This window comes from Cornus florida, unplaced genomic scaffold (genome assembly GCF_030987335.1).
Source record: "Cornus florida cultivar Cherokee Brave unplaced genomic scaffold, ASM3098733v1 CherokeeBrave_3.0.0_Hap2_Chr06, whole genome shotgun sequence".
In the NCBI taxonomy this organism is placed as follows: domain Eukaryota; kingdom Viridiplantae; phylum Streptophyta; class Magnoliopsida; order Cornales; family Cornaceae; genus Cornus; species Cornus florida.
Genome location: NW_026775576.1, coordinates 49,550,065 through 49,563,207, shown reverse-complemented (window position 1 = coordinate 49,563,207; position 13,143 = coordinate 49,550,065). Strand labels below are relative to the sequence as shown.

The 13,143-nt window shown below is 35.8% G+C and overlaps 1 protein-coding gene across 1 annotated transcript; it reads left to right on the top strand.

Annotated features, from left to right (window-relative positions):
• Nucleotides 1-903: 903 nt before the first annotated feature.
• LOC132314064 (uncharacterized) lies at nt 904-1,581 on the top strand. The gene has a single exon (XM_059812979.1). The coding sequence runs from the start codon at nt 904-906 to the stop codon at nt 1,579-1,581; it is 678 nt and encodes a 225-aa protein (XP_059668962.1).
• Nucleotides 1,582-13,143: the final 11,562 nt, after the last annotated feature.

Below are 13,143 nucleotides of genomic sequence, written 5' to 3'. Positions count from 1 at the left end.
AGAGGCGATGGCAGCTAATTGCCCTCCTTTAGCCGATCGGTTGCTGTATTGCCACCTATCTGCGCTGAATCCGGCCAGATTTCAGAAAACCTATGGTGGCGGTGGTGGTTGTTTTCTCTCTTCCGAACGATTTTTGGGTGAGTTTTGTCCTCGTCCTCGTCTACCTCTTCAACTTCAAGGAATTGAACCACCTTCTCCTATCATCAGATCTAGTTCTATAAAATCATACAATCCTAAAATATAATTTTTTCCTCCTCCTCCAGCAGCAACACCACCCGCTACAGTTGATCCAACAGTTGATGAAGAAAAGTTTCAATCGCTGTTGTCATCACCGTTGATGATTGTACCACCCTTGAGTAAAGCAGGGGAGGATGACGACTACAATGATTTTTTTTCACTTCTTCAGCATTGCCGAGCAGAAGAAATTCAGAGTGAGAAAGAATCTAGGGTTAGGGTGGCAAAGGGAGTACCTTACACCGGACGCCGCCGCCTATATTGGCTCCACTCATGGCTGGCTCGTCTTCCTCGACCCTCGTAATTGCTACATCTATCTATTTAGTCCCTTCATCTCCTATTCTTCTAATCGTCTTCCATACATACCCCTACCTTCTCTGGAAACCCTACCGATCACGAAGGGCTTGCGTGTTCTGAAATCAGATAACCTCTCCCCCTCCACTCCTCTGGTCAGGGACTTCCTTATGACCGACTGGGAGCAAAAGGAAGAGTACAACTCACCCCCCTCCCAAACAGTTGATTATCATTTCATACGAGATGTTGTTTTGTCATCACCACCATCATCGTCTCTTGATAATGATCAAAGCACGACAACGGCAGTGATGAACTATTGCGGGTGTTTATATTTCTGTAAACTCGGGGTGGATGAGAGAAGGACTCTCTTGAGCAATGAGGATAGCCACGACTGTTGTGACCTTATATATATTCAGCAAAGATGGATGCTTTTATTCCCCGGGCAACGAGTACGAATTTCATCAACTCGAAGCCTGGGACCTCAGTGATCATTCTTGTCCTAAAGATCAACTCATTGATCCCACATTCTCTAGTCCACAGACGATCCAGGAAATGAAAGACTATCAGTCTTCTCATCGACAAATTTGTTATTTTGTGAAACATTTGGTGGAATCCTCGGGGGATCTTCTACTGGTTATCAGGTTTTTCATTTTGGAGTCTGTTTCGGAGGAGGATCAATTCGAAGATTTATATGACAAGCCAATGTTTCACCGGACCTTGAGATTGGATGTTCATAAGTTGAATTTCGATCTCAATAAGTGGGAACCTGTGGCATGCTTAAATGATAGGGCGTTATTTGTGGGTTATAATCATTCATTCTCTCTCTCCACCCGTGATTATCCAGAGCTTAGTGAGAATTCAATTTATTTCACAGAATATAGTGAAGAAGAAGGGATATATCCCAATACAGGTCATGATAACGGCGTCTTCCACTTAGAAGATAAGTCCATCACTTATTATTGTACACATGATTGGAAGCTCATTGAACTGCATTCTTTTTGGGTACCATCGCCAGTTTGGGTCTGTGTTGCCCAAAATAGTGCAAGTTGGTAAGCTAGTTATATCCTTCTGTCTTTGTCTTTATGTTCTTGAGGTATGTTCTCTCTGTAATTTCTATGCTTATCTTTTTGTCACAGTACTTAATATTGTATGCATTTGTCAATCATAAACAAACACAATTAAAATCAATTTTAACAGCTAGAAAAACCGCAAGAATAGTATCAAACCAAAAAACATATCTACCCATCATATTTGCTCTCTCTTCTCACGGAGTCAAAAGGAAAATTTGCTAAATGTTTCGTTTTCTGAACTACAAGATTAATCTAAGCTAGGACATCTCATTTTGCCCGAAACTACCTTGGTCAATCCAACAACATCCCCTGTAGCAATCACCTTTTTGTAGCTCTATCACACTGTGAACTGTAGTTGACAAACTCCCAGGAAGGACGAACACTTATGTGCCATGGCTGTCTGACACGGACACACTAGGTGCATGGCCGGACATGTGTTCGCCATAGCTAAAAGTGTTCATATTTTTAAATGATTATTATTATTTTGTAGACGAACACCACAAGGACATGAGCCGGATACACCAAGACCATGGCTCGATACATAAGGATACGGAATGTACTGCATAAGATATATATATATATATATATATATATATATATATATATATATATATTTTCAACTTTCACCAAGAGTCTTGTAGCCTAGTGGTATTTATCAAACTTTCAAAGTGGATAATGAGGGTTGACTCTCCAAATAGGCAAAGTGAACGTGTAAGTAGTGTGTATTTCTTGCCAATGAATGAAAAAAAAAAAGAAAAAAGGATTTTTCCAACTTCTTGCTGATTTGAGTTTTTGAAAGAGTGAGGGGTTATGAGCTAATTTCTTCTTCCATTTAAGAGATATTAGACATGTAACTGAACTTTTAAGGTGATAGTATATGTTCTTCCCAAAGGTTGTTTTTAAATCAAGGTGGTTAAATTTATGGTTAAGTGCAAAAAATACCCTCTACACTACAGGTTTTATGCTCAATGACCTCCTGTTTTTCAAAAGGGTGCAAATATTTCCTTCTAACCACTTTTTGGCGAAAAATAAATATGAAAACTTGATTTTGCCTCTCTCTCTCTCTAATTATGTGTATAAAACTCGACCTCCGAACCCTTGTTTTGTACGTCCTCTTTATGCGCTCTCTTTCTCCCTCCCTCCCATAACTAGAACCAATTGCTATTCCTTTTTGTGTGTAATATATTTCATTATAATAATAATAATAATTATTATTATTATTATTATTTGTGAATTAAACACTTCCTCTTTCAAGCTTGGTCCTTAAATTATTTTATGAAAATTGGAAAAGACAATCATTTTAATTACATGGCTTGCATTTTTAACTATTATTTTATTCTACTAATATGAGAGCATTATAGTCAATTCAAGCCTAAATAGGGGTATTTGCACCAATTAAAGGTGTAGAGATGTTTTATGCCACACATGAGTTTTCTGCACTATAGAGAGTGTTTTGCACTTAACTCTTAAATTTATCATGATTATACAAAATAAGAGCTTAAAAAATTTATGCTGGCATCCTGCAAATTTTCATCCAATATGTACTCATTACAGTAGCAAGTGGAGTTGTGAACTTCTGACGACGAGTAAAGACGATGGATGATTATACCAGAGGCGCGGCTCAATGCAAAACCAAACTTATGCACAAGCTTTGCTAATGCAAGCCTGTCAATAGTCGTGTCGAATTGGATTTCGAGACCGCACCTACTGCCAGCTCTAAATGGAATAAATTGAAAGTCCTATAAAATTTATTGAAGTACCTTCTCCTTCTTCTTCGTCTTTCTTTCTTTCTTTTTTTTTTTTTTTCATCGACAAGAAATACACATATCATTCACTTTGTCCTTTTAGAGATTTCACCATCCATATTAGGTGGTATATAAGATACCACTAAGTTACAAGACCCTTATTTATTTAATTACTTGAAAAGACCTATGGACGGAACACTTTAGCATCCTTGAAGATGATGTATCTTCCAATACTTCATGAACATATCCATAATTAAAAATATTTTTATTAATGAAAAAACTTTTCACATACATTCTGCTCATTTAGCTGACACAACAAGTTTTATATAACACAAACATACAACAATCGCGTCTATACTTTTTTTCTTGTAAGAGAAAATTGACACCATATGCATGTCGTAACAGGTATTAATTAATGACATTTCTCATATAAAACAAGACTATATGATCAATAATTTATATTAGCCATGTCAATGTTGTATTTATGTCTTATTTGTTTTGGATTTGACTTGTGGTTATTCATGTCGTATTGTCCGTATCCATGCTTGCTTGACTTTTGATCAGAATCGGGCTATTAGGCTATCTCCTTAAGTTCCAATTCAACGACTTCAATACTCGGTTGTTACCTGAATTTGTTCTCTTATCTACCTAAACCTAGGTGAAGGTAACCGACCGGATGGCACTACTATTGTACTGTCAAACCAAAATCAAAATATTATTATTTTTTTTATTTTTTCTGGTACGTAAGCAAACACATCGAAACTCCAAAGTGCACAATTGTGCCCATAGCGACCTAAACCTTCAAACTCAGGCCAATTTTTTATTTTTTTATTTTTATTTTATTTTTTAAGTAGGTGCAAACAGATCGAAAGTACACATTTATGCCAATTAGAACCTGAACCTTCAAACCCATGTGATAGTTGAAAGTAACCGAATGTATCACACTAATGGAACCTTCAACACATATTTGCCAAATGCAGGTAATCCCATTCTGAGCAAAAGCATTTTCTAGTCAAGATAAAATTGATTAATTTATTTCTCCAGCCATTCTTCCTGTTCTTGATTATACTTAAGAAAATGTGTCCAGGGCTTTTTTTTTTTTTTTTCACGCCATTATTTTCTTCCAATAGAAAATTGACATGTGGAAGGAGTCCAAATCAAGCCAATTTCAGACACGTGGAAAGAGTTCGAATCAGGGCGAATTTTAGGGAATTTCTAATAGAAGTGGTTGATGGTTCCTCTCCAATTAAAAGAAGACACATGGAATGTGGTTATAGAAGATATGTTCTATACAAAACTCAATAACTGATTTAACAGAACCCATGAGGATAGGGACTTTGAGGGTGGGAAAGTTATTAAGATTACACAACAAGAGAAGCCATATGTAAGGGATATGACCTAGTCAAAGGAACACTATCAATTTTGGGCCACTATTACCACTATCCGAAAAAGAAGGAATAATGGTCGTTGCTCAGACAAAAGAAATTGACACAGTTCATTTGAGAAATATGACATCAAAGGCATGATTGCATGGCTTGGACACATGGAAGCTTCAGAAGAATCAAAGAAAATAATGGGACAAATGGCGCAAGTCTATCCAATCCACTTGGAAGCATTTGAAGACAACAATGGAATTGCATAAAACTATTCTGTTAACTGCTATTTCATAAATTTTATAAATAGGGCATTATGTTGTAACATAGAAGGCCTTTTCAAACACACAACATAATTACAGCAACATTTCAATACAATCTTTATTTTCATTGCAATGCACTTTCAACATGTTTAGCTTAAGTCTGGCATTTCATTGCTTTACAGTAGAATATTTTACATTCAAATCATTTACTTACAAAAGTAGCTTATTTCTTTCTAGCTAAGTAGCAGTCCCGAAGTCTTTTTTCAAAGGAAAAAAGAACCCAGAGGTGTTCATTGCAGACCTTTTCATAATCACCTGGTCTTGCAATCTTCCTTCTATAATATTTTTTGGATCTTTCTTTGGAACTACAGTAGTAACTAGTTCCTGGCATGCCCATCCGGTTCCATCTGAACCGACCATTTTAATAGGCCAAACATAGTGGCACGCCCGACGGGACCTTTTGAACAGAGTGTTTCCATGGCGGGAGGAAAAAGACACGACAAGTCTCTGCAAGATCTTGCCGAGATTGAAGAGGAGCAGGCCAGTGAACTTCTAGATGATAGTTTACGTGCCGTTCTTGAAAAAGGAGAAAATTTGGTTACAAAGTTCATCGAAGCGATGTCAAGTGGACTTATTGATGTGTGTTTTTATTTACCAATAATAAAATACCACTCGCAATAGAACGAATCCTTGTAAGATAGGGCTATATTGAGGATGTCGAACCTTAAGAACTGTGGTGGTTTATTGAGTCTTCAATTAATTGCTATTTTAATTTAGAAGGAAGATTTGATTTGTTGTGTTGTGATGCAATTCAATAATATAAAATAAAATAAACAGAATAAAATAATTAAGATCAAGAGAAGAAATACTTAGGGATTGACTTCACCACAATCCGCCTATTTTGGTCAACTGTTCAGCTTTGGGGTTTCAATAATTATGTATCATATGGAATTAAACTCAATAACATTTAAAGAAAGATGTTTCATGAATTTCAATTAATAATAACCTATCTTCGGTTGGCACGAATTATCTACTTACCTATTTCTAACTAATTTTGCAGTATAGCTCGTCTGCCTTAGGCATAGACTATGAAAACATTCATTGATGAAAAACGTTTGAACACCATTGCATGATATCCATTCTTATGTCCGATAGGCCTCCACCAAATACCATCAATAAGAATGAGTTGAATATAATTTAAGAATAAATTAAACTAAGACAAGGTATTAATTATTCAAAAATTATGTAATCAAAAACCAATTGAATTCAATCAATTGCCCATAATCATGCAATCAAAATATATAATATATTAAATTCCCAAAGTATAGAACAATCAAACCATAATATTGAGATTCGGGCTACATCAACGCCTTAAGAGAGGAATTAGCTACTCATGATGATGCAAGATATCATCTGTGTTGTTGTGGTCTTCATCGCCATGGACTGCCAAAACTCCTTTTGGATCTTCTTCTTTAAAACCCTAAAAACTGCCGTGAGAGACAGACATAGAATTGATGGAAGAGAGATTTTTGGATTGATGGATGGATCCCTTAATGTGTCTTCTCCTCTTCTTTTATAGTGGAGAACAAGTCCTAATCTCTTTTGGATTGGTTTTCTAGCTTTTGGTAACAATTGGGCTCATAAGGAAATAAAGAAGGGTCAAAATATATAATTCCCGCATGTATTTTTAACCTTTAGGACGTCAGAGCTCGAGCTTTTAGGTACAAGGCTCGAGCTTTTAAGAACATATCTCTAGCCGAAGTGATTTTGACCCATTTAGATTGTGAATCCTGAGATGGCTATTAGAGACAAAAATATTGGGCTTCGAGTCTTCTTACCAGAGCCACTGAGTTTGCTCAATTTGGAGTTTCGAGTCAAAAGTTATGCCCAAAATACTAAAGCAGGTCCAGAGTTTTCAGCAATGCTCAAGCCCTGAGTGATTATGCTCGAGCTTTCTGAGTTGGGCTCAAGCTTTAAAGCTTGGGCTAGAGCTCTAGGAGCAAAATTTGTCCAAAACGTCTTTTTATTGATGGTGCTCAATCCTTCCTTCATGGTGCTCAATCCCAAGGTGTTGGGCTCAAGCTCTGGGGCTTTGGATCCACTTTTTAATTTCAATGCATTATGTGCTCGAGCTCTTAGGCAAAAGCTCAAGCACCCTTAAGTTGGGCTCGAGCTTTGAGTTCAAAGCTTGAGCTTTGACACTTAAATTCTTTCAAAGTTCACATTTTGACTCTCGGCTTGCTTTGAATGACCGACAATGACTCGGTAAACTTCTTTATCTTTATTTTCATCATAAAAGCCCGATCTTAACCGTTTCTTTAGGAAATTACCTAAAAATATGAAATAAACATAAATCAGTATAAAACAGGATAGATATATCACTTTAAGTCTTAATACATGTGTATTTAGGAGCTCAAATATGCAATATTCAGCGCTCATTACACCCCCAAACTTACATATTGCTAATCCTTTAGCAATACAGAACCAAAAAGTCGTTTTCGTGGGAATCACGATTGCATTTAGCTTACGTAACAAGCCTTTAAACCCCTAGGTTACCCTTAGTAGATGAGTTGTAGTCTCGTGAGGGCTTCCAATGAAGATACCCACAAACTTCAAATCAGTACCTTAATTGCACGATAAGTTCTTTCAAACCTGTTTTCATATCATAATGTCCCAGCAATGCATCAGTCAGTTAATTACAACAATTATAAGGAACTATATTAAGCAAGAAAAATATCTAACTTTTAATATCATATCAGCAGCCATGATCCCCATATGTCAGTTTAATCATATATTTAACAATCTCGATCCCCAAAAATCCTTTTTAATAATGAACTTACAATTTTAAACATATGGCTTACCATCCATACTTATATCCAACTCATGCTATCCCTCAATTCACAAGTAAACCTTTCAAATTATGATATCCAAGGTATTTTTTCTAATTATCTATAGGTATGCATTTATTTCATTTATCACTCAATTTTTGATAGCCCATAATTAAGAAAATGATACTTATGATTAGGAAGAGGCCGCTTATGCACAAGACCAAAAGACGGAACGTCTATTAGACCAAATGACCAACAGATTGGGAACTATGCTTGAACGGTCTTTTATAGGGTTATCTCAAAGCTTGGCCAACAGGCCAAGCAATTTAGAAGGTTCTCAACAATCGGACTTTCAGGTGAACAGGCTAAGTACGTTTATTGAAGGGAGTCATTTTTATCCTATGCATACCATGCCGAAGGTGCAAACGACATAGATGCCACCTGCGCAATCGATGTCTATTATAATGACACAGTATGTGTAGAATTCAACTCCTGTGGTTATACCTCAATAGGTTTATTATAATGTTTTTACTAACAATTTACATTAATTTGGGTCTTATCAGGGTATGACTCAAGCTGGTCAGTTGGGAAATTAGCCGTATTTTTCACCCAATACTATTCAACAGAATGTTCAGCCACCTCCTACCATTCCTTAAAGGCCACCTCAGGTTTTTCCTATAGCAGGTGGGGGACAAAACTTATCGAGGAAACTTCCTGACCAAGGGGGCAATAGAGGTTGCTGGAGGAATAACCCAGACCCAAACACATTTCCAATGATGTTTGGGGGGCAACCCATGGCCTACCAACCCCAAGGATGGCCAGAGAGTCACCAACCGCAATTCCAGTTACCCATGATATGGGATAGAGGCCAGAATTTTTTCAACAAGAATTTGGTCTACCTAGAAGGGTGGAAGACTTATCTATAGGAAACCATATCTTGAGTTCGTAGATGAAATTGAATATCTAAGGAATTTTAGAATTCCTGAATTTGCCACTTTTAGTGGCGAAGGTGACCAATCCACCGTAGAACACATAAGTCAATTTACGGTTCAATGTGGTGAGGCAGGAGTCAATCCGTGGCTCAAAGTCCTATTGTTTCATAATACCCTGACCGGATATGCTTTTAGGTGGTACACTAATTGCCTGCAAATTTCATCAATTGTTGGCGTTAGTTTTAAAAAAAATTTCCATACATATTTCTATAGAAATGAGCTAGAAGTTTCCATTGCTGATCTTTTTAGACTTAACCAGTTGCTAGAAGAATCTATAGAAACATTTCTTTCCAGATTCAGATAGGCGAAGCACAAATGTTATGTAGATCTTCAGAAGTAGAATATGTCAGAATGGTTGTTAAGGGTCTAGACTTTGAATTACGCAAAAACTTTGAAGGGATAGAATTTCGTGATCTCTTTAACTTGGTGAGTAGAGTTGCCAAGTATGATGGGTTGCTTCATGAGGAAAAAGATAGGAATGTTTCCTCTAAAGGAACTTATTATCACAACCCAAATTATAAAGTCTTTGCTGCCTACCTTGATGGCAATTTTGAGGTCCATATGGAAAAATTAAACATCAAAAAGCCACATATTTCTGAGGTACTCATAAAGTCAAAGTCTGTAACTACGACTAGTGCCCAAGCCACTTCCACTTCAAATAAGAAAGGGATAATTAATTCTACTAAAGAATATTCCTTTGACATTACCAAGGCCGAACAAATATTCAATTTATTAATGGCTGACAAGCAACTGATTTTAACTCCTGGACATAAACTCCCAACTCCTAGTCATATAACTGGAAAAAAATATTGTAAGAATCACAATTCTTGGAGACATTCAACTAATAATTGTGTTATTTTTCACAATGTTGTGCAGAAAGCAATTGAGGAGGGTAAGATGAAATTTCCAGAGAAAGGTGAAGTAATAGGAGTTGAAGGGAACCTTTTCCCAACAATAGTCACTAGCAATGTGATCAGCATTGCTGCTGGACATTGCAAAAAAAAAGGTGGACCTAGATGAAGAAAATGCCAAAGGAAAAATAGTTGTAAAGCCAGAAGCAATTCCATTAGAGAAAACAGTGGCAAAACTGGAAAGGCAGCTTTAAGCGGCTCAAATCGTCCTCATCCAACAAGGGTGTTGTCCTTAATTCAAGGCCATAAAATATAAAAAAAAATTAAAGAGGTGTAAACATCTAGTGAAGAGTGTGGCCAGAAGAGGAAGGTTCATGACAGATTGACTTTTCGACAGCCAGAGAACGGTATTTTGATAGAATGCCTGTTAATCAGAAAAGGCTTGAATATGCAGAAAGTTTCAGGTTTCGACTAAGGAACCTAGAAACAAGGAATTATGAAAGGAGAAACATTCTTCCACCTAGAAAAAGAGATTCCAGGTTTTATGGTGAAAAGACTGAAAAATCTATCAAAAAAGATGAGGAATTTGGCAATACTTCTCATGGAAACACCAGAGTCATTTTAGAAGTTTGGGTAAAGAAGGAAACCAAGACTCTCCATCCAATGAACTCCTCAACAGCCGATATGTATAACCTTAGAGGCCGCTTCTTTATTGGTGGCATCATTGAGAGAGAAATCAAAGCTTGAATTTTGATAAGAAAAGAAAAAGAAAGGAAAAGAAAAGAGAGGGAGAGAGAGCCTTACAGGGAGAGAGAAAAAGTGAGGCCAAATATGGCCTCTTGGCCATTAAACAATGAAGTGGTGGGTCCTACCATTTAAAAAAAAAAATCTTTTTAACTTAATTTTTTCACCACAAAGTCGTATATATATGTTTTAATATAATACAACCACATAATTAAATTTACACAACAAGATTATGCACTATGAAATAATGCATGACATGCAATGGACCCGTGACACCACCCCCGTGCACAAAAATCCCGATAGCGGGTCCCACCCGGGACCGTCCGGCCCGAAAAATGGAACATGACAAAAAACAGTAATTCTGATTTTTTGTTTCATCTTAAAAAGGCTCTTTATGGTTTAAAGCAAGCACCTAAAGCATGGTATGAGAAGTTAACTTCTTATTTAATGCACAAGGGCTTCAGAAGAGGAGGAGTAGATAAAACATTATTTATTTTCAGGAAAGGAAAAGATTTTTTTGTTACTCAAATATATGTGGATGATATTATTTTTTATGCTACTTGTGATAACCTTGTTCATAATTTTTCTAAAGATATATGTAATACTTTTGAAATGAGCATGGTTGGTAAATTGACTTTCTTTCTAGGTCTTCAAGTGAAATAACTTGATGATGGGATTTTCATATCTCAATCAAAATATGCAAAGGAATTAGTTAAGAAATTTGGTATGAAAGATTCAAGGCATGTTCAAACTCCTATGAGTACTTCATCCAAATTGGATAGAGACTCTGATCCTAACACGGTTGATTATTTTTTATATAAAAGTATGATTGGTAGCTTGTTGTATTTGGCAGCAAGTAGGCCAGATATTTCATTTAGTGTAGGTATTTGTGTTAGGTATCAAGCTGATCCTAGAGACAACACATTCTTGCAGTCAAGCGCATTATTCGTTATGTCAATAGTACATTGAATTATGGATTACGTTATTCTTTTGAGTCTAACTCTAAGATTGCAAGCTATATTGATGCTGATTGGGCTGGAAACAAGGATGATAGAAAGAGTACTAGCTTTAAGTGGTTGTTTCTATGATGATACTAACCTTGTTTCATGGTACAGCAAGAAACAAAATTACATATCTTTATCATCTTGTGAGGTTGAATACATTGCTGCTGGAAATTGTTCCACACAATTGCTTTGGATGAAATAGATGCTTTTGGATTATGGAGTTGATCAAGGTACTATTGCTATTTTTTGTGATAATACTAATATAATTAATATTACAAAGAATTTAGTTTTTCATTCTAGGACTAAGCACATTGACATTCGACATCATTTTCTTTGGGAACTTGTTGAATAAAATGTCTTGTCTTTGGAAAAAGTGCATACTGATCAAAATTTAGCTGATATTCTCACTAAACCATTAGATGCTCCTAAGTTTTCTCATTTTAGGAAATCTGTTGGTGTTAGTTGTCTTGATTAGATGCATTGCGAAAATATAGTCTATAAAGGATTTTCATGCATATCTTGAGAGTCTAGATTATGTTTTTGGGAAGTTAAGTAAACCATATTGATTAAATATGTTGAACACAAGGAGTTTAATGACACATGGATTATTTGTGGAAAGCATACAGTGGCTATGAATTTTGATGAAATTGGTTTTGCTTACTTATTTTGTATAGTAAATGAATTATTGATAGTACATTTACTTGAGATATCATTGTTTTGGTCAAAGATAATGTTGACATGATTGATCATTGTCTTGGAATTTAAACTTGATTTATGTGTTTTAGACCAAAAGAGTGAAAAGAATAGAAAATTGAAAAATAGCTTAGAATGAAAAAGTTTTGAAAAAGAAAGAAAAAAAAAAGGTGAGATGGAAAAGGCTACCTTTGGGATTTGTCTGAAAGCTACCCTGACTTGAAACAAATGGGAATAAAGGAAAGAGCTTGCTGCCCATAAGTGTAAAAGCCGCCAATGTGCAAAAAGAAAAATGGAGCACAGAGAGAGAAGAATAAAATGCCGTTTGCACATGTTGATTGTTTGATTTCAAAGGATATGTGATATCATTGATTTATTATCTGAAATCTGAACAATTGACAGATCATATGTTTTTGGAACTTGGTGGTGATTTTACTACACTTACTAAGTAAGTAGAACTTAAAAGAATTGATCTTAGATATTTCTATTGATACATATAATCTTGTGGAGTATACATTCTTATTGGTTTCAATTTACAAGATTTATATGGTTGGTTACTTCCTACTTCTAGGACATTTCTTCCTTGAGACCCTTGTTAATTTGTGACAAAAAGAGGAAGAGAGTTTAGAGTCTTATCATTCAGAGGGAGAGATATTTTTGCATTAAGGGGGGAAGAACTTTTTGCATTGAGGGGGAGAACCATTGATCATTGCTGTTTAAATTGCGTTGATATTTAGGTATTATTAGCTTTACAATTTTATACTTGTGTTTATTTGCTTGATTAAGCTTCACGGGTAGTTGTGCTTGAGCTAATGTGTAGATTATAGGCTGTTACATGTGTTGAAGTTTCATGAGGTTTAAGAAAATTTATGCGGTTTATTTCCTTTAACAATCATTGTAATTTACTTTCCTGCTTGGATAGATTGCTGAATTGTTTTTAGTGTTTTGTCATGAAGTTGCCAAAGGGGGAGATTGGGAGATATATATTTTAGCTAATTTCATTGTCAAAACAAGTCCGATTGAGTTGTAATTTTTTGGTTCAAACTTTCGAA

Coding starts and splice junctions, on each gene's coding strand:
- LOC132314064 (XM_059812979.1), top strand. CDS start 904: ATGAGGATAGCCACGACTGTTGTGACCTTATATATATTCAGCAAAGAT.